General features: G+C 42.9%; 1 protein-coding gene across 1 annotated transcript in view; it reads left to right on the plus strand.

Annotated features, from left to right (window-relative positions):
- Window positions 1–302: 302 nt before the first annotated feature.
- The window catches only part of LOC126243955 (basic proline-rich protein-like), a 100,774-nt gene continuing 79,255 nt past the window's right edge, over window positions 303–21,821 (plus strand). Inside the window, exons 1-2 of the mRNA XM_049948205.1 lie at window positions 303–595; window positions 17,931–18,112. Of these exons, the coding sequence (XP_049804162.1) occupies window positions 303–595; window positions 17,931–18,112 (475 nt within the window). The remainder of the gene's footprint in view (window positions 596–17,930; window positions 18,113–21,821) is intronic.

A 21,821-nucleotide genomic window follows, 5' to 3' on the forward strand; every position in this document is an offset into this window, starting at 1 on the left:
AGTCAACCAATTTTTCCATCGCCCCTGTAACATGAGAAAGAAAGTGCAAAAGAGAAGTAGCATGTGATAAATTTGATTTTGGCAGGAAATTGTCTTAAAAGGCGTTTTCGTGATTCTAAGTATCTTAGTTACTAATTCCTATGTAACGTAAAACAATAATATACGGATAGAGTGAGGTTGGAATCGACAGACATTTTACTCAACTTTAAAACGCGTTATTCGTGGCGCCATGACCACTGCCTACAAACTCTTTGTGACTCTAACTGCAAATAATGCACTTCAGTGCACACATTGCAGATCAGATGCCAGGTTTCTACGGTATCGCTAAGGGAAATACCTCGGTTTACATCTCGGTGTTGGCTGCATTGCACCACACTCTTGTTCATCGCAAAGAAGACAAGTCTGTCGTGCCCGATCCGCAGACGCGTCCGGGAGGCACGAGCGGACACGGCGGCCCGCGGCGCCAGTCTGTGGCGGGCGGGGCGCCGCCCGCCGCCCGCCGCCCGCCGCCCGCCGCCGTGGCCCACGCGCGGCCCCACACCCGCGCCACTATTATTAGTGCGACAGCTGCACGCTCAGAAATCCTGCTGCATCAGTAATTATATTTGGACGCCACGCTGCACTTTTCACGAAGCTAAATGCTACTGCATTCTCTGTAAATCGCCATTAAGGTGCTTCACTGGCAAAACTGGCGTACGGCCTCGCCACAGAGGAATGCGTCAGCGAGTGTTAACAAACACGTTGTACTCGATAACGGGTAAGTAGGCTACTGATTGTGACTTACGGACGGTGTTTGCACAACCAGTCTGTCACTTTCCAGCGGAGCGTGCGCTGTCTTCCAGGAGTGCTCGTCCCGGCAGGTATGCAGGAGAACTTCTGTGAAGCTTGGAGAGTAGCAGACAGGTGCTGGCGGAAGTGAACCTGAGAGAACGGCTCTTGGGTTTTGCTTTGGTACCTCTGTCGGTAAGAAGGAAGTTCTGGGCTGGAGTCTGGACCGCCACGTTTCTACATAAGGCATGATGCGACGAGAAAGGGAAGAAATATCTGTGTCAAAATGTGATATGAGACATTCCCGTTTCTGTGTAATAACACCCTGTGACATACTTTCAGCAAACCAGTTCCGTACTCCCTTCACGCTCACCATTTCGAAGTCTCTCTGAAATGCTTTTCATTTGTTTCGATTCTGCAGCAAAGCCTTTACTGTTGCTATCATAGTAAGGGCATGACGATTCCTAATAAATGTGTGAGTAGCCTCAGCTCGCAGGTCAACCACACTTCACTCCAGTAACATAAACCAAAAACCTGACACTTGCTCATAAGGCAAGGATCCGGTAAACTGTGTAATTATGCAAATGTTGTCCTTAAAAACTATTCACTGGCTAAAGAAAGTAAGTAGAATTTTTTCTTTTCTGCCGATCCGAACCGTAGAATAGACATAATATGACATTTTCTGTCACAGCTGCAAAATACTAACGCGAATTCTTTACAGAAGAATGGAAAAACTAGTAGAAGCCGACCTCGCGGAAGATCAGTTTGGATTCCGTGGAAATGTTGGAACACGTGAGGCAATACTGACCCTACGACTCATTTTAGAAGCTAGATTAAGGAAGAGCAAACTTACGTTTCTAGCATTTGTAGACTTAGAGAAAGCTTTGACAATGTTGACTGGAATACTCTCTTTCAAATTCTGAAGGTGGCTGGGGTAAAATACAGGGAGAGAAAGGCTATTTACAATTTGTACAGAAACCAGATGGCAGTTATAAGAATCGACGGGTATGAAAGGGAAGCAGTGGTTGGGAAGGGACTGAGACAGGGCTGTAGCCTCTCCCCGATGTTACTCAATCTGTATATTGAGCAAGCAGTGAAGGAAACAAAAGAAAAATTCGGAGTAGGTATTAAAATCCATGGAGAAGAATTAAAAACTTTGAGGTTCGCCGACGACATTGTAATTCTATCAGAGACGGCAAAGGACTTGGAAGAGCAGTTGAACGGAATGGATAGTGTCTTGAAAGGAGTACATAAGGTGAACATCAACAAAAGCAAAACGAGGATAATTGAATGTAGTCGAAATAAGTCAGGTAATGCTGAGGGAATTAGATTATGAAATGAGACACTTAAAGTAGTAAAGGAGTTTTGCTATTTGGGGAGCAAAATAACTGATGATGGTCGAAGTAGAGAGGATATAAAATGTAGACTGGCAATGGCAAGGAAAGCGTTTCTGAAGAAGAGAAATTTGTTAACATCGAGTATAGATTTAAGTGTCAGGAAGTGATTTCTGAAAGTATTTGTATGGAGTGTAGCCATGTATGGAAGTGAAACATGGACGATAAATAGTTTGGACAAGAAGAGAATAGAAGCTTTTGAAATGCGGTGCTACAGAAGAACGCTGAAGATTAGATGGGTTGATCACATAACTAATGAGGAAGTACTGAATAGGATTGGGGAGAAGAGAAGTCTGTGGCACCACTTGACTACAAGAAGGGATCGGTTGGTAGTACATGTTCTGAGGCATCAAGGGATCACCAACTTAGTATTGAAGGGCAGCGTGGAGGGTAAAAATCTTAGAGGGAGACCAAGAGATGAATACACTAAGCAGATTCAGAAGGATGTAGGTTGCGGTAGGTACTGGGAGTTTTTTGTCCGCATCTCGTGGTCGTGCGGTAGCGTTCTCGCTTCCCACGCCCGGGTTCCCGGGTTCGATTCCCGGCGGGGTCAGGGATTTTCTCTGCCTCGTGATGACTGGGTGTTGTGTGCTGTCCTTAGGTTAGTTAGGTTTAAGTAGTTCTAAGTTCTAGGGGACTGATGACCATAGATGTTAAGTCCCATAGTGCTCAGAGCCATTTGAACCATTAGGTACTGGGAGATGAAGAAGCTTGCACAGGATAGAGTAGCGTGGAGAGCTGCATCAAACCAGTCTCAGGACTGAAGCCCACAACAACAACAACAATTGCAGGTAAGCTGCAAATAGTTTAATTATTGTTTCGGTTATAGAACCATTCTTTAGTAAACCTGTAGATGTTGCAGTTCCTGACTCTACTAAGTTTATAAAAGTTGTATTTAAAGGTCATTTTACATATATACTGATGTCTAGTTGGAACAGACGCCCGTATTGTATCAGTTAGTAAACTATCGACTGTCTGTATTTTGCGGGATTGCTAGAAGTCGCGTAAGTTCTACCTGTGTAGAATTATTTCGTGAAATACTTTTGACACCTAGAATGACTGTTTAGTCTCACTGATGCTTTATGTTTACAGTACAATCTTTGCTCAGTGATGTTAGTTCCATTTCATTGATATTATAATTTTGTTATGATTTGCATCTATGTTTATATTTTGCTTTCGTTCACTGGAAAATGAGAACGGATAAAAACACACAGTAAACGGTAACAAAAGGTAATCATAGATTAAAATTATAGCAAAATTATAAAATCAATGTAACACAGCTAATATCACTGTCTAACAAACATGACACTGTAAACATGAAGCATCAACGAGAATAATCTGTCATTCTAGCTTTCAAAAGTATTTCACGATAAATATCTATACAAATAGAGTTTAAGTGACTTACAACAATGTAGCAATATATAGGAAGTCCACAGTTTACTCAGTGATGCAATATTGGCTCCTATTCTACTTAGGCGTAAGTATATACGTAAAATGATCTTTATATACAACCTTCATATACGTAAATAGACACCGGACAGTAACATCGACATGTTTACTTCAGAGTGGCGCTATAGCAGTAACAAGCGTATAGTGAGGAAGAAACAACACTACTTAAACTATTTGCAGCTTACTTGGAAGTGTTCATTATAAAACGACATATTATGACGTAATTTGAATTATCTGTGAGAAAAACACATGGACGTATTGTCGGTATCTGTGGAATCTATTGAAAATATTGACTACAGCCTCACGGTACATTAATTCACTAATGAAACCCATATTGGCAGAGATGTTCACAACTACGGTTATAGGAGGGGGAATTAATGTGTACTACATACCAATGAGTCTAAATTTGGCAACAAAACTCTTTATCGTCACAACCACGGAAACAAAGCATCTAACACAGAGAAAGTATTTTCGGAAGAATTTCCTTATCAACTCATTTTGCACCACAGATGAATTTTTATTACAAATAACTACTGGATTAAAATAGAGATACCCGCAACCTGAGGCTTGGGTCCAACTTTGCAGTGTTTTAATACACGTGGCACTACTGGAGATGATATGCCCTTGACTTCCTCCGACCTTTTAACTGACTTTCCCAGCCAGTTCCATGGGGACCTATCGTTTAACGTGGGCTTTAAACACGGAAAAATTTAGTATTTTTCAGCTTAACGCATCACTGCCTGTGGTGGAAACAGCGTCAGTGTGACTGAAAATAAATCATAGTACTGACCAAGGATTGAACTTCAGGCTTTGAATTTGTCTTCTGGTACCTACACTGTTACTCATAGAACCTCACTATAAGAGATTTCCAAGTGGCCAACACGTAACCTATAAAAAGTGAGCAACTTTCCTTCCAGATCATTTTACCATGAGTATGATCTCTGAAACAAGCTCCCGTTGTTGAGATGTATCTGGGCTCTTACGCCGCAGACTGGCTCAGTAGCACTGGGCCAGACTACGAAAATCGATGCCACTTCCCTCATTAAACTTCAGTATTTAGCTACCTGCAAGCACGTTTCTTGACATTCCATCTTCATCCCAACGACAACTTCAAAGAGCTGTCATCTTGATATAAAAAGGTTTTTGTGCCATTTGCTTAGACGGGCTTTCCCCTTACTCTTGGTCCTAGGAACACATTCCTGAAGTCCGTTGGGGTAATTATCCGATACAGTTTACATACGAAAAATAAGAGCGCCTGGAGTTCTACATACGTTGCGCCTATGTTTATTTCAATTTTATTTCAGTCGCTTTGCTGTGACAAACTCCACTAAATTACAAAGCCTACCTCAAAATATATTCAAGTTTGTCTCTGACATTTTTGCCTCCAGGAGATGGAGGAGTAAATATTGAATAGTTTGCAAACAGTATTTCTCAGGCTGACTGTAGATGCAGCGTAACAGACACAGTTCACAATTAGGAGACGTGGCTTGAGTAATTAGCAGGTCTCAACGTTAAACGGCTATTTTTTGAATGGTCAACTTTGTTTCTACTATGTAATAAAATCTCGAAGATAACGGATTTATTCGCAGTAATTCACGATGCCGTTTGTACACAGCTAAGGTGTCCAGTTGGCCTTATTTTTAAAAAATCTTGTAGATATTACTGCCAAGTCTCAACTAAAGTAAAAGAGAAGAAAGCAACACAAAATATCAGGCTAACAGCAACGCATAATAATTAATTTCAAAAGCAGCTTTGTAAAAACTAATTTTCTACCTGCACCTTTCAGGGCTAGTAAACAGAAAAAAGACCCAAAACCTCGTTTTTGATTCACAGGGACATATATTTCTCACTCTGTAATCTCCGCTCAGTTTGTATCTTACTTAACTCTTTGATATAAGTGTACAAAGAGTTAAACAACACCTCATCATGTGCGTTTGCTGAAAATGGAAAAACCATTCCTATATCTCAGCACATCGTTTAAATTGTTCAATAACCTGCACGCAGTTTTCGAATGTGTGTTTTCAGAACGTTGATAATGATTTGAACAGTAATTCATTTCCAGAATTTTGTACAAAAGCATTTCACTTCCGGGGACGTTCCATGAAATAGGATACGCAACGAATTAAGACAGGAAATGATCGAGACAATAGAAAATGATACAGACAATAGAAATTTAAGAACTGCCGAGGACTCAATTCAGAACTTAATTAACATGAATAAGCGATAAATGGATCCTGTCTGCAACTTACACAAAGATAACGGTTTATCGGTCCTTCGTCGACTCTATCATTAAATACAGGGCATAACTTTGCATTGTGGACCGATGAGGAAGGAAATCAGCCATGCCCTTTCAGAGGAACCATCGCAGCTATCACTTTAAACAATTTAGGAAAATAATGGGAGACATTCTGTACGTTCGGTCGAGAATTTGTACCGCCTCTTTACCGAATACGAGACCAGTGTCAACCTCTGCGCCACCTAGTTGGGCGTTTTCTCCGAGAATCACAACAATTAACCACTACTAATATTAAATATACATGCAGAGTGTTAATCGATTGTAAGACCAGAGCGTATGACAGCATGTCGTGAGTAGGAAGAGGAACGAAACGTTGAGACAAATTCGACTGGAGGCTCAAATTGAGGGACCATTAAATCCAGATTCATGGCTGCACAGTGTTACAACGTACAAATAGTGGACCTATTTCTAACATTTCGTTCCCAAGCCTACTGCTACTGGGTTTCATAACAGTTGATTCTCAAATCTTATTTTTAATTCGGGCTGCGATACCTGCGACTTTATATTTCCTGTCGGGGAAACGAATAGCAAGCGTTTCAATGGATTTTTCCCGCACGTCGTTGGAGGATGACGCGCAATCTGAGAACTTCCCTTAGGATGTCGCTTGGAGGAGGTTGGACTATACTTAATTGGAGTACAGTTTACTTCCAGTAAGTTTTATAATGGGCGCTGAATGCAACTGCCCACGTTACTGGCCCGGTCAGAATATTTTCCCATGACAACAGGAAAACAATAGGTGGAAAAACATAGTTCGGAAAATCCTCCAGCAAGTAACTTCCTGCCGGCCGCGGTGGTCTCGCGGTTCTAGGCGCGCAGTCCCGAACCGCGCGACTGCTACGGTCGCAGGTTCGAATCCTGCCTCGGGCATGGATGTGTGTGATGTCCTTAGGTTAGTTAGGTTTAACTAGTTCTAAGTTATAGGGGACTGATGACCTAAGATGTTAAGTCCCATAGTGCTCAGAGCCATTTGAAGCAAGTAACTTCCTGTAAAGAACCGATGGGGATACTTATGGTTGAGTCGTTAGCCAAACAACGTTGACTGGCTCTAAGGGCGACACGTTAAATGCAACTGCCGAAGCTACTGATCCGGTCAGAATATTTTCCCATGACAACAGTAAAACATTAGGTGGAAAAATATAGTTCGAGAAATCCTTCAGCAAGCAACTTCCTGTAAAGAACCGATGGGGATACTTATGACTGACTCATTAGCCAATCAGCGTTGACTGACATTAAGGGCGAAATGTTAAATATTTTTGGAGTTGCTCCGAATCCCCGATGGATGGCTGTATGGCGATGGGCAAATGCCAGTAAAGAGATGAAAAGAAATGTGGGAGTAAATCGTGAATCCTCGCGAAGAGGACAGGCAAGTTCTGGCGAGTGGAGGATAAGAAAGACGCCGATGATAGTACCAACTAACAAGAACACGCGACTACTTCAACAACTCAGATATCACGAAGACAATTGAGGCAATTAACGAGAATATTAGAAAGATGGCCATATCAAAATCGACATAAATGAAAATTAAACAAAAAATAACAGTAAGATGGATAAGCAACAGTCATCAAAATGTTTGAAACGTATCATTTAATTTGTAAGTAACGATAATGATGGCTTTCATGACAATGCGTTTTCCATTTAGAACAAGAATCAGAGGTTTAGCTTTGAGGCACATCTAGCAGCTCATCATTGTTATTATTTTTTCTACTATAAATTCCCATTATCTAATATTCATTCCTCTGCTTTTGAATTAACAGTTAAAAGGTAGTCTGGAGGAGCTCCATATTCACGACAGCAAGAGATTAATTTACTACGGCTTATGCAGTGACCGAAAAATTAACTCCATTTACGTGGCTATGAGTAACTGATAGCTGCATTATTTATTGCGCATCGAAATAAAATCATATTGCAACTGAATGAAAAAAATCCCAATTTGTTGCCTTTTATTGAACGAAATATGTTTTTCAAGCCTTTTCCGCGCTATCGTGTATGGTTCAGGCGAATTTACAATGTTTATAAGCAACTTTGCCTTCTTCAACAACTTTGATTTAAATACAAAGAAAGCGGAGGCAACTGGAAAATGACAGCAAATTAAGTAAACATCAATAGGTGTCATAATAAGCAGGAGAAGAGGTTGAATTGCTAATGCAGAGTCAGAATCTGGTCACAATCCACGCAGATAAAAAACGTGCAGGGTTAATGTTAATCAAGTCACGTTAACAGCCTATGTCCTTGTAGTACATGACATAATTGAAATGACGAGGAGTAAGCTCCGCCGTCAGTGCTAATGGATCGTGCAACGCTGTAGACCGACCGCAACTACTTTCTTTCTCTGACACGGAAAGGCATTTTCAATTGGAGAGAACGCGAGATAATTTCCTGACCATTGTACTGCACGAAGCCTTGTCTGGGAGGAATGCTTTCTTATCCGTAGTTACAGAAGTCGTGGAAGAACCTAAATATAGGTCAGTGACGTACGTCTCCAGCGGCCAATAAGTGTCGCTTAAGCCAGACGGTGCCGCCTGCGGAGCCACAATCTTGTGCGCCCCCGTGGCAGGCTGCCAGCGGTGCTGGTTCTCATAGATCCGGCCTGTTTTATTGCTACTCGCCACCACTTAGCCGCCACCAAGTCAGCGCTCGCCAAGCAATTACGCGCTCTTCTAACCAAACAGCACAACGCTCTCGTCTCTCTCTACCACTCTGGTTGCACTGAGAGCAACAACAGAATCCTGTGACACAGGCTATGTTACGCAAACGGTAATGTTTTCAAGGAAAAAAGTCGAAACTTTAACCCCTCGTCAGCGTGCCCATCATTAAATACAGATCAACAGAACAAATTCCAAGGATGACAGAAAGGAGCCACATCCCCGCGCGCATGTCCCTCGGCATTTTCGGACGCCTTTACTGAGCACAGAGCGAAATTGTCCAATTCGAAAAAGAAAACTCATGTACTGTGCGAAGTCCTCATATTTCATAAAGTGCTGGATGCTTATAATTAAAGTTTCGGCACTTGAGAGGACCCCTCTCCCCAAAAAGATATGGTGATAGTAGGAAACTTTGTGGAAGCGTTTGCAAGGATATGTGGAAGAGAAATGCCGGCCATGTGGCCGAGCGGTTCTAGGCGCTTCAGTCTGAAACCGCGCGAGAGCTACGGTCGCAGGTTCGAATCCTGCCTCGGGCATGGATGTGTGTGATGTCCTGAGGTTAGTTAGGTTTAGGTAGTTCTAAGTTCTAGGGGACTGATGACCTGAGATGTTAAGTCCCATAGTGTTCAGAGCCATTTGAACCATCTTTTTGGAAGAGAAATAATGAACAAACAATTGAATGAAACATATTTTAATTTCCACATGAGTTATCACTTGTTAATTATCGTACCTTGTATACGTTCCAGGTTGCATACGTTGCTCAGTGTGACGACTATGTGCACTCACGGCAGCTGCGCTAGAGATTGTTCTAGATGACGGAATATTCAGCTGTTGTGACATAGCTCGTGCTCTGCTTGAAGATCGCACACAATTCTGGGCTTTATTGGCAGTCAGCCTCTCCCACAATCAATTCCCAAATCGCCAGTTAATTCGAACTTCCGAAACCTGTTCTTCGATCCCGGTGCGGGAAGAGGACCTCTCCGTATTATTTTAATACACTGATACACGCGAAGAGCAGCAAGACTATGGCTGTTGTTTTGATAAAACACCTTTATGAGTAAAGCCCTGCTCACCTTTTCCAGACCCATGCTGACTGCCTGCTATTGTAGTGCAGACTGATGCTCGTGTTTCAACCCCACGCCGCCGTACCAGAACCGGCGCCTACCAGCAAGCCATGGCATTAACACTAACAACAACGCAACTTCTGCAATGCACAGCCTGAACATCATTCCTATAAAATTGGGTACCTATACGGTAAGTAGTTTCCCTTCTACACTCGCTCATATAGCGAAAGTTTAGTTAAAACCACCCTGTAGGTAACTTGTAGCTATTTTAGAACGCTATCGCAGATTACTCGCGTCCATGGCAACATCTTTCGTAAAACAATTGATAGCTATTAATAATTAGTGCTTTATGGTGCCTTTACTAGACTCATAAGCTCGAAAAGCGACACAAATCATAAAATAATGAAATGAAAACACAGACCAGAAGACTTAAGACACTTTTCAGCTATCGTGGATTTCTTTAGGGGTTATCAAACTATCTTATAAAATCTTGAAGGTTGTAGTGTGAAGACGTCATTAAATGGTTTTGTTTTTACCACAATGTAAAGTCGTGTACCATCTAATTCCTAGATTACCGGTAATGGGATCTGTGTTGCACAACTTAACGGGTGCAGTTATACCGAAGACTGGTTTCGGGACTTCAATTTTATAGCCATATTTCATTGGAACTGTATGAAACCTACGTGAAATGGTTCTTAATCGAGTGTGTCGAATTTTGCTGTCTTGGAAACAAATCGAAAGCCCCGTACCGATACTGTGTATCTCCGGCGACAAAAGGGTGAAGTGTTATTTCTATCATTGCAACATAAGGTAAATGTATTTCTCTCTGGTAGACAGGCCGCTAATGGGGGGGATTGTATTGTTGTTTCGGTGAATCATTTACATAAAATGTTGAGCATTCTGAGAAGAGGCGCTCAGCGTGACGTTAAAAATTAACGCATCGTCATTGGTATCTGTTATTCGCATATGGATATACATGGATATTGATTTTGGATTTCTCCTTGGTAAAGAAAAGAAAAATAAATATGAATAGTAGTTTTAAAGTTGACAAGCTAGCGTTTCTAAAACAAAACTGGACTTGTCCTAATGTTTATTTTCTATGTGCCATAGATATAATAAATCGTATGTCAGTCACCGGCAACCTACTATAGCTGTCGAAATTCGTACGTTGTCGAGACTGGGGTCTACTAAAATTCTCGCTTGCCACAGTAAGTACAAAAGTAGTTTTCTGCACACTGTCATATGAGTCCATCACACAACATAGGTCATCAATAAAATACTACGTGCATGTGTTAAAGTAGAAGGATGTAGTGATTGTCATTCTATATCTTTAAAAAGAACTGAACTCGCCTTCGCAACATAAATCGCTAACTCATTGCGCTCAATCTGGAAATAGCCGGGTATTATCGTAGCAGTCATCAGTGACTGGCTCGAAAGAGGTCGGGAGGTGATGGAGTAAAGTTTTTGATCACCAGACCGTTCATCTGTGTTCTCGCGTAGTACCTCTAAACTGTTCAGTGTCTCATGAGTTGAGCGCACTAACACCGTTCACTGTGATCCTTCCGTCGGAAGGAGACTTCATATTTGGCAAACACACTGACGTTATTTGAGAGAACTGGAGTGTGGTGGCATCTGGCTTCAAGCTCTCTCTTATTTCGATCACACACTCGCCCATATCAGCATAAGCACAGCACTGTATTCTGTTCTGCAACCCACCACCACAGTCACCTACACACACACACACACACACACATGTTACAAAAAGGTACGGCCAAACTTTCAGGAAACATTCCTCACACACAAATAAAGAAAAGATGTTGCGTGGACATGTGTCCGGAAACGCTTAATTTCCATGTTAGAGCTCATTTTAGTTCCTACACCTACGCTCAATGGAGCACGTCATGATTTCATACGGGATACTCTACCTGTGCTGCTAGAACATGTGCCTTTACAAGTACGACACAACATGTGGTTCATGCACGATGGAGCTCCTGCACATTTCCGTCGAAGTGTTCGCACGCTTCCCAACAACAGATTCGTTGACCGATGGATTGGTAGAGGCGCACCAATTCCATGGCCTCCACGCTCTCCTGACCTCAACCCTCTTGACTTTCATTTATGGGTGCATTTGAAAGCTCTTGTCTACGCAACCCCGGTACCAAATGTAGAGACTCTTCGTGCTCGTATTGTGGACGGCTGTGATACAATACGCCATCCTCCAGGGCTGTATCAGCGCATCAGGGATTCCATGCGACGGAGGATGGATGCATGTATCCTAGCAAACGGAGGACATTTTGAACATTTCCTGTAACAAAGTGTTTGAAGTCACGCTGGTACGTTCTGTTGCTGTGTGTTTCCATTCCAAGATTAATGTGATTTGAAGAGAAGTAATAAAATGAGCTCTAACATGGAAAGTAAGCATTTCGGGACACATGTCCACATAACATATTTTCTTTCTTTGTGTGTGAGGAATGTTTCCTGAAAGTTTGGCCGTACCTTTTTGTAACACCCTATATATGTGTGTGTGGAGTCATGTCGAAACTGTTTTCGGCAGTTTTGTAAATGGGTTGACGCTTGATTACTATGCATGTTGTGATGTTTTAAAACTGTATTATGTTAAACAAACACGTTTTGCAATTTACATAGATATTCATTATAATTGCAGATGGATGAAGTTAGTCCTAGCAGTCAGTGCCTCATATATATATAGGGTGTTACAAAAAGGTACGGCCAAACTTTCAGGAAACATTCCTCACACACAAAGAAAGAAAATATGTTATGTGGACATGTGTCCCGAAACGCTTACTTTCCATGTATATATATATATATATATATATATATATATATATATATATATATATATATATATATATATATATATATATACTTGACAGTTCATGGAGTTTGGAAGGCAACAGCAACCTGCTTCCACTACGCCTTGCCCAGGAGGCTAAAAAGTTTACAATCCAGTTTGTCACTATGGGATTTGATTTTCAACATTTAAAATTGGAAACCTTTTACAATATAACAGTGAGCCGTCTACCACAACAGACAGACATTTCATTCCTAGCAGGTTCTGCTGGTTCCCCATACCAGTGGAACTGTTCTTTATCCTCCACAAAACATTAGAAATAGTAAGATGAAATTTTGTTTTTACACATTCAAAAAAACTAGGAAAGACTTTTTGACGCTAATAAACAGGATTTTCTTCCAACAACAAGTCCGTAAATTAATCGATATTTTTCGGAGCCATCCTTTAATAATCGTTTTGATTATGGTGTTCCTTGATAAAATACGCATTTATCGCATTAAAGTTAATTGGCAAGCTGTTAGTGGCTTAAATTACGATTATAAACTGTTCCACTGAGAAATTAATGCACAAAATGCTCAGCAAATCCACTGTTCAATAAAGTGGGATTCAAGGAATCTGTGATGAATAACTGAATGTGGAGTCATGTCGTAACTGTTTTCGGCAGTTTTGTAAATGGGTTGACGCTTGATTACTATGCATGTTGTGATGTTTTAGAAGTGTATTATGTTAAACAAACACGTTTTGCAATTCACATAGATATTCATTATGGTTGAAGATGGATGAAGTTAGTCCTAGCAGTCAGTGCCTCATTGAGAGATGACATCTATATCTACCGATGTAGAGGAAAATATATTTCATTCAACGCACTTTGCGAGGGCTGTCAAGGTGAGTATTGCCTTCGTGTTTACATCCAAATGTGTCACATAAAACTCTTTTATAAAGAACCATTGGATAATGACAATTTCACCTCGATTCAACATGCCTTTTGTCGTGACACATACTCACAACTTTTGGTACGTTCTGCTTATTTTCAATACATGCGGATTTGTATTTCACTTAGAGCTACACGATGGAGAATGAACATTCCATTTCTTTTAAGACATATCTTGGAACATGGGCATAGCTAAGGATTTACTAGTGGAAAAGCTAGGCACAGGGTGCGATTACAAGTCGACAATAAAGTTTTCATTTCCCACAGTAGGTAAACCCATTATATTGAAACTTCTTTCCCTCTAATTCCCTCTAACTGTCAGATGTAGGTCCATTTATCGTCTAGCAGATGTTAATGGTGTCCAGTGTCCTTCCAGACAGCCTATCAGGTCCTGTAAGTTTAAGATATGGTTTACGTAAGATATGTTTCGTTTTTCTCGAGATGCCTTGTTATCATATTCCATATCTGGCTAGCAATACGGGGCGGTCCAAGAGCTGTGTAAGGAACGCAATGGCTGGCTCGCGTGCCTAAATTTCGCCCGATTCTACTACAAAGTACTGTAGCCGATTCAGACTCACATCTCTGTTCCGGGCGCCAGCGCTTCGGACATTATGTTATTCACGACGCGTTAAGTTGTTTGGTTAAAACTTTAGGCTTAAATTGCGATTAGAAACACTCCCGTGTCCACCTAATACTGTAACTGCTTAATCATATCGATGCTGTTCGCACTGTAAAAGCTTCGTTATCGAATGCTATATTACTGAGTTTTGGAACGCCAGAAATATCGTGAGTTCAAAGCCCTCTTTAGATGTAGTCTGCTGATAACACTCACTCTTGGTCTAGCCAGTGGGGAACGGAAGCTACAGATATTTGCTAATTTTTCTTATAAGATGTAAGTCGTCGCCCTTTGTTTTTAACGGTTACGTCATTGATTTATCGATGGTTACATGCAATTAATTTTTAATCCGCTAAGGAATTATAAGTGCAGTAGAAAGACCCCGGCACAGTAACTGTGCTTCCTTCCTTCTGGCACTGAGAGGTAGAGAGGTCTCTAATACTGTCTACCGTACTGATTCTCATGTGAGGGATATGAGAGGAGGACCCAGTTAATTCAGAAAGTGATAGCACACAACATCCAGGCCGGTTTCAGTGCCTGATCATCGCTTACCTAGCTCGGGAGGAATACATTATTTTTCACCTTAGCCATTTGGTGGTCACGGCCACTGTTGATTAGTCTTACACAGCCGCAACAACTAATGGGTGTGCATCGCCTCTTTGCATTTAGTGGAGTTCCGGGTCATGCTAGACGTCGGTAAATAGCCAGTCTCTTCGATCATCCAGCTTGGTTTCCACAGGAGTGTATTGTAGAATTTAGAGGAACTAGTCAACAATGGATGATTGTTTGAAACAACCATTGATTGACAGTAAAGCAGAAGCCACTCAAGATCTTAAAGAACTTGTTTCTACAAAGAATCAAGCTCAACAAAAGTGTAAATTAATTACTGAAGAACTGTAGGCCTCCTAGTGTCTTCATGTTTTCCAGCACGGCGCGTTGCTGAACTGAGAATGCCTAGAGAAAATCTTCTTTGTAGAGCTCGATTTGTGCTCTAAATATGAGTTATGCTTTAGCTTGAGTAGCGTTTAAGAGCGAAATATTACCAGTGACCAGGCACACATACTTGGGGATGTGATTCATGGTCGAACGTTCCATAGCAAGAGCTGCTCACTTCTGCTTTGAGGAATACGAACGAGAACTTCAGAGCTTGCATGGGAAGAGCAGCTACGTCGCTTGCAGTCAACAGATATCCGTTTTGCTGACTCCAGTTTGTCTTTCGTGCAGAAAATGACATGGTCGTCACGAACAGAGGAGTAAAATTGCACTTTGAAACGCATGTCGCACATAGATTACGTACGAGGGGCGTTCAGAAAGTAAGCTCCGATCGGTCGCGAAATGGAAACGACTATGAAAATCCGATAAAGCTTTGCACAGATGTGTTGGGTAGTGTCTCTAGTATAACCCCAGTTAGCATCACGTCGCTCTTCTCATTTCGGAGCTCGCAGTGAGTGCGTAAAGATGTCTAGAAAATAGTGTCTGCCGCCAAGTACGAGGGCCTGGTGAGAAATTTCGCCTGAAGCTATGCAGCTAACATTACATAACTGTCGTGCTGTTTCTTCTTCAAGACAATTCTCAGCCGCATTCTGCAGGGGCAATGAAGATGCTCCTGCATCGTTTTCAAATGGAAATGTGAGATTACCCACAATACAGTCCGCAATTGTCTCCCCCTGAGTTTCATCTCTGGTCACATGAACCGCTGCCTTTGAAGACAACATTTTGACACAGACAACGAGGTGTAGGCCAGCGTGGAGAATTGGCGGAAAGCACTGGCGGCTGCCTTCTATGATGAGGCTATTGAAAAGTTGGTACAACGCTATGACAAAAGTCTAAGTCAGAACGGCGACTACGTAGAGAAGTAGCTGAAAGGTGTAGCTAATTGTTACAAGTAAAACATTTCTGATGTTCACTGTGGTTTCAATTTGGCAATCAATCGGAGCTTACTTTCTGAACAGGCCTCGTATAAGAGAATCCATTATACGCAAAATTTTAATAAAGAATGCATGAAGTGTTCCAATACTCCTCCGTGAAGTCGCACATTCGGTATCGTGGAGCTACAGCGTGGTGCGCCTGAATCGAAAGAGTGAAAAAAATCTTTAAGAAGGAGAAGGGTATCACCGTACAGCTGCTGACAAATTTCCTGTGCACCGCTCATTGACGAGCTATGGGGCAAAGCATGTGCAGGAAGCGGTTTCAACTCGGTCCTCCTTTCCATTGTATATTTGTCCACAAAATACACTAAAAAAACACACTTCTTCGCACTCATACGTTCGACTCCCTTATACGTCAACCTCTCGCTGGCGGAAGAACTTTACCGGCGCAGTGCAGGATTCCAACGCTCATTAGCGAATATAATATTTCCAAATTATTGACGATTTGAATACTTTGTCCACTGTCTGTCGTATCTGTTCGTACCTACGTATTCATGAACGACAGTAGAACGTTCCTACTTTAAAGAAGTGTACGAAAGGAAAATTTAAAAAAGTAGCTTACTGTCTCTTTGTCCGCGAGCTGTCAGTGGAGTTTACGTATTCGTAAGAATCACCGCCGGACCGGACTGCGTCTTTGGCGGCAACACGTGACAGGGCCCCGGAGCGCGTGCAGTCGCGTGCCGCGCAGCGCGCCCCGTCACGCCGGCCGCCCCGCGCCGCACGTGACACATTCTTGCCGGCGCGCCGCTGGCGGCCCGCCAGCACGCACGCTGCTCTGTGCTGGCATTGTTGTCAGGAATCCCGCGCCCATGCCTCCCGCCCACTAACCTATGTTTACCGTCGTAGCCGCCACGATTCCGTGCCACACTCACGAAGACGGCTGTAGTATTAGCGTTGCTATCGAAATGAGATTCTGACAACTAAACAAAGACAAAAATGTTTCTCGTATAGCATACACAGATGTATCACAATTTCTATTCTCTGGCGTAAAGCTAAGTTTTAGAAGAATATCTTCACTAATATTAAGTAACACCATATTCTGAATTTTTGGTAAATTTTCCGAACAAGTGTTACATGCACGGGTAATACAAGTTGACGGGTAAAACTTGCAGATGGAAGGAAGTACGAAACACGTATATAATATTTCCTAATGATACCTGTGTTTAGTTTATTGTGCAGAGGACTATCTAAGTGGATCATTTCCTTTCGTCACCTAGCGACAGACAAAAGCTGGAGGCTTCCTGTTCCATTCAGGTTAAAAAAAAAAAAAAAATTGCTCTTAAAATTGATTGACACGATACCTTCATCAGCCTCCACGATGCCGGTTTCGGGATGTTTGTGTGCAGAGGTTGACTGAGATACAGCGTGTTAGTGCAACGAAAATTGTGAGCAACTTCGTTTAGCTCCCACAGTATCATATGCTCTTCAGATGTCATCGAGCTAATTCCAAGAGATTATAAGGCTGCGAAAATGCTAGGACGCTGAGTATAGATTTAATGTACTTTAAGTCGGTACTAGATAAATGCAGGAACTTTAAAATTAGTAAAAAGCAGTCTCGATAGCACAGTCATTTCTTAAAAATATGGCGGGTTCCGGCCTCTAGTATCAGGCCGTCTTCAGATAAGCCACCATCCGGCGACGATGCTGATGCTCGGAACAGCTGTGCTGACCCCAGTCGCAAACATAGTATGATAATTGCAAAATGTTTCTAAAACGAATCTTGCGCAATAGTTTGATTTCTGTGTTTGGCTGACTACTGGTCCACGCATTCGACACCCCAACTGCCATCCAGAACGTTGCGGGTAATCAACTGCCGCAGCGACAGAACCGGGGTGCCGTTAACAATAACCGCCTACGTAACATATCTGAGGAAAGAAACAAAATTCGGCAACATCGCAAGGAGTATGCGTTACTGATGCAGACGCGAACGGTCGGAGCGCGGCGCGGCGCGGCCGTTACCTGTTGATGTACATGTGTTGCTATGCGGAAGTCATTGGCGCCCGGAGTGGACGTCTCGGGTTCGCTGCCAGGGTGGCGGTGGCGATCACTAGGGCATGTTCCGGCGGCGCGCCACTTTGCACTGAGTCTCGAACCGCGGGCCCGCCCCCACCAGGCGGCCCGCCCGCCGCCGGCCACGTGACCGGCGCCGGCCAATGGCGCGCCGAGCAGCGGCGCCGCCGGCCCGGCGTCTCGCCCGCCTCGCGCCGCCGGCGTCGGCGTCGCCGTCTGCGTCTGCCCTGCCCGGCTGAATCACCCTGCGCGATCACCACTGCTACTCCTTTTTTGCTCGTCACACAAATTTCCTGTTTCCAAAACTCTGTATTCCAAAAGCGGAAAGAAAAGGTGAAAACGGACTTCCGTTTCTCAAAAACTCCTACAAAATTTTTATCACATTCTTTAAACCGCCAGTAACAGTAATATGAGACATTGGTGACGCAGTTCGATTTCTTAACTTATTTAAAATATTATTGCCCGAAGAAAAATCAGTGTGCCTGCTGCATTAGAATGAATAATACTGGATAACTTCAAAGCCGAAATGCAAAAAGAACTACGGCTCGAATGTGTGCTCTAGTGCAAAAGGTTACAAGCCGTCTGGCTTGCTTTCTTCCATTTATAAGCTAAATTCAAACGATCCTTGTCACAACTGGTGGGAGACAGGACACATGCTAAAAGTCTCGTGACGTTATTTGATGCTGGAAACGTAATTTAAAAAACTGCACAGGTTGTCGGTCGATGCCTGTAGTTCTATTCTGAGAATGCGTAAAAATCGTTCACTTTGCACAGGACTCCGAAGGCGACAGGGAAGGCCACACAGCATTCAGAGGCTTTGTTCCAGCTTACGGCTGTCAAGGAGCCACCTGGGAGGGCTCACCGAACTCCCCTGTCAATCGAGCTGTGACGGGGTTCGCGGTATGGGGCCCGGTTCGCCTATGGAGAAGGCTGAGGGGTGCCGCCTAATAATTTATGGTGAGAAATCACAAGCCTCGGAATATCTGGGGTTACGTGTTGGGAGGCGGAGCGTCGCAGATTTCCCGTCTCTTTGGTTAGGCTTCTGGAAATTCAGAAGTATGCAAAATATGCTCTGATTTTCCCATCACCTACTGACGTCACACGGAAATTTTTAGAGCAAACTGTCGAGGAAGATGTGCTGTGATTGGCCCGCGTCTGAACACATTCAGTAGTGGGAAGTTATTAAACGTAGCAGTTTTTCAAGCTGTTGACGGAAAACAGGAACTTTTTTCCTGAATGGCTGGAACAGCGCAAACAGCAAAGTCGGGAGCAGGGACACAGGAAAACGACTCTTGATCTGGATATGGAAGGTGAAAGGTTGCAGGTTTTACGAGCGTCGGGGCACTGAATTCAGACGGTGGATGGAACTTTAGGGTGCCCGAGTCCTGACGAGAGAGATTCTGGTTCTTCACATGCGACCACGAATGGTCAACCTACCGCCACAGCAGACTGGTGAGTGTGTGCATGATCACCGGCGATAGGTGGGCGTTGATGTTTGCAATGAGTCGTATTATTCAGCAGTCTACTGCAATAACTAAAACATTTGGTGGGTTGCATTTGTACTGGTGATTGAATACACGATACAGTCGTGCTCTCCCAACTCCTTCATACCTCTATTGCAGTCACTTTTTCTACCAGTTATGTCATTGAGTTATATGCTATGCTATTGCTTTTAATGCAAATAAAACATCAATTTAATTTAATTTGTATTTCATTTGAAGGAACTTGTAGTTTCGTTTGACTAATTATTGTTATAGTAAATACAGTCATTCAGTAGGAGATTACAGAAATTCCCCACCTTAGGATTCCACGTTAGGGTCATTTTTGAGATAGCGATTTCGTTAGGAAACTCAAATTTAACATCGGGTCATTATTGGGTTTGCGTCGGCCGTTGTGGCCGAGCGGTTCTAGGCACTTCAGTCCGGAACTGCGCTGCTGCTACGGTCACAGCTTCGAATCCTGCCTCGGGCATGGATGTGTGTGATGTCCTTAGGTTAGTTAGGTTTAAGTAGTTTACCCAGAAATATTCGGCTGGCACAACAGAGAGAGGCTTGGCTATACAAATAGGGGAGGTGCCCTACCTTGTTTGAAGTCTGGGTATTCATGCCCAAAATAAGGATACCGAAAATAATTCTGGAGAAGTATTGTCGCGTTTTGTGGGTCCCCACGAAGTTGTGCAGATCATTGCGCCAGTCACCTTTTGGGTGAAAAGGACAGCCATGGACAAGGTAACAAGGGTTCGTTTAAGTCATATTAAAAATGTAAAAAGCTCAGACCTAGAAGGAGCCAATACTGAAGCCCTTAACCATGCATGAGAGTAGAGCTATGAGGCTGAGCTATGCACCGGCTCCTATCGATACCTGACAAAAGCAGTCAAAGACGGTGTTACTGCATGGCGGCGCCACGGTTTTCGCTGCCGTATGATAGCAGGCACGTGAAGAAGAAAAGTGAAGATTTAATGCCGCACAGCGGACAGAGAAAGAGGTCTGTAGCTCTCGGTTGTTATGCCGCGTGGTGTGGAAGGCCCCGCGCGTTGCAGTGGTCGTGCTGTACCGTCTGTTTATAGGGTGGGTTGCACCGTGAGGGACGGCTTTATGGAGCAGTGTCGTCCGGTAGCGCGTTGCGTCGCTTGCGTTGAAGATTTCTGCCAGGAAAGATTTAAACTTCGCCGCAAGTCGCTGAGGCACGTTCGCTGGTGATTTGGTGATTTTCGGCCATTTCATTGCGTAATTGGATTGTGAAGGATTGCTAATCTGAGCCAGCGCGTCTTCCTCTGTGGGGGACCTGCTTTGACTATAGTGTCCCTAGCTCCGCTTTGACAATAATAGAAATATTTCAGTTGAACTTTGTTTCAAGTGGCTTTTCTTGTGGTGAAACCAGTTGTACTCTAGTCAGTTTCTCGAACTCTACTAACTTAATGTATGAGCCAACTAGAAACTGATGTTACATAAACTGATAACATTTCTGCCGATGGATTATTAGGTTTATTGTAGTGCCAAGCTTAGCTTAACTAGTAATTTTTCTTGCAATGCATTTCATGTTCTAATGTCCATTGTGTCGCTATATTTCTTACGCATTCCATGTATGGCATGTGTGTAATTATCATTCATGTGTGTTCTAGTCAAGTGATCCATTGGTGCTAGTGCATTCGTAACTTCTAAGGCACACGCACCACCTGCACGGACCTGAGCTTGTTTGCTTGCTATGGAGGAGCTGATTATGAATTGTTGTTTCTTTAGAAACCTGTCATCTATCAGCGTTGCTGTTATCCGAGTATTTAAGGCTGTAACTAAAGTGTATTATTTTATCCTTTTATTTGTATTACAATAGCTTTGATAATTGCAAATGCTTAGTTCAAGCTGTAATCTAATAGTCAAGATTTCTTAAATAATTTTTTTATTTAATTTCAATTGGTGGTGGATTAAAAGTACTTTGCTTAAACTGTGTTAAATTAACTTGGAATATGCTTTCTAAATGATTGGCCGAATTTCTTTTCTGGAGATCTCCGAAAAATATAAACAATTACTGTGTTAAGGCCTTACTCTACTGGATCCCAGTACCTACCATTCCCCTGCTCCCTGCAGTTGCTATCATGGTAAATATCCCTCAGGCACAAATCCCTTCTGGCACAAATCTAATAACAGCCAATCACGCATGAATGAGCTTAAGCCGATTGCGATCTTTATACTGAGGTGAAAAAATTCATGGGATACCTCCTAACATCGTGCCGGACCTCCTTCAGCCCGCCGTTGTGCCGAAATTCGACGTGGCATGGTCTGAACAAGTCATTGGAAGCCCCTGCAGTCATGTTGAGCCGTGTTGCCTCTACGGTCGTTCATAATTGCGAAAGTGTAGCCGGTGCAGAATTTTGTGCACCAACTGTCCTCTCGGTTACGTCGAAGGATTCATGT

Source organism: Schistocerca nitens, chromosome 1 (assembly GCF_023898315.1).
Source record: "Schistocerca nitens isolate TAMUIC-IGC-003100 chromosome 1, iqSchNite1.1, whole genome shotgun sequence".
NCBI classification, from domain to species: domain Eukaryota; kingdom Metazoa; phylum Arthropoda; class Insecta; order Orthoptera; family Acrididae; genus Schistocerca; species Schistocerca nitens.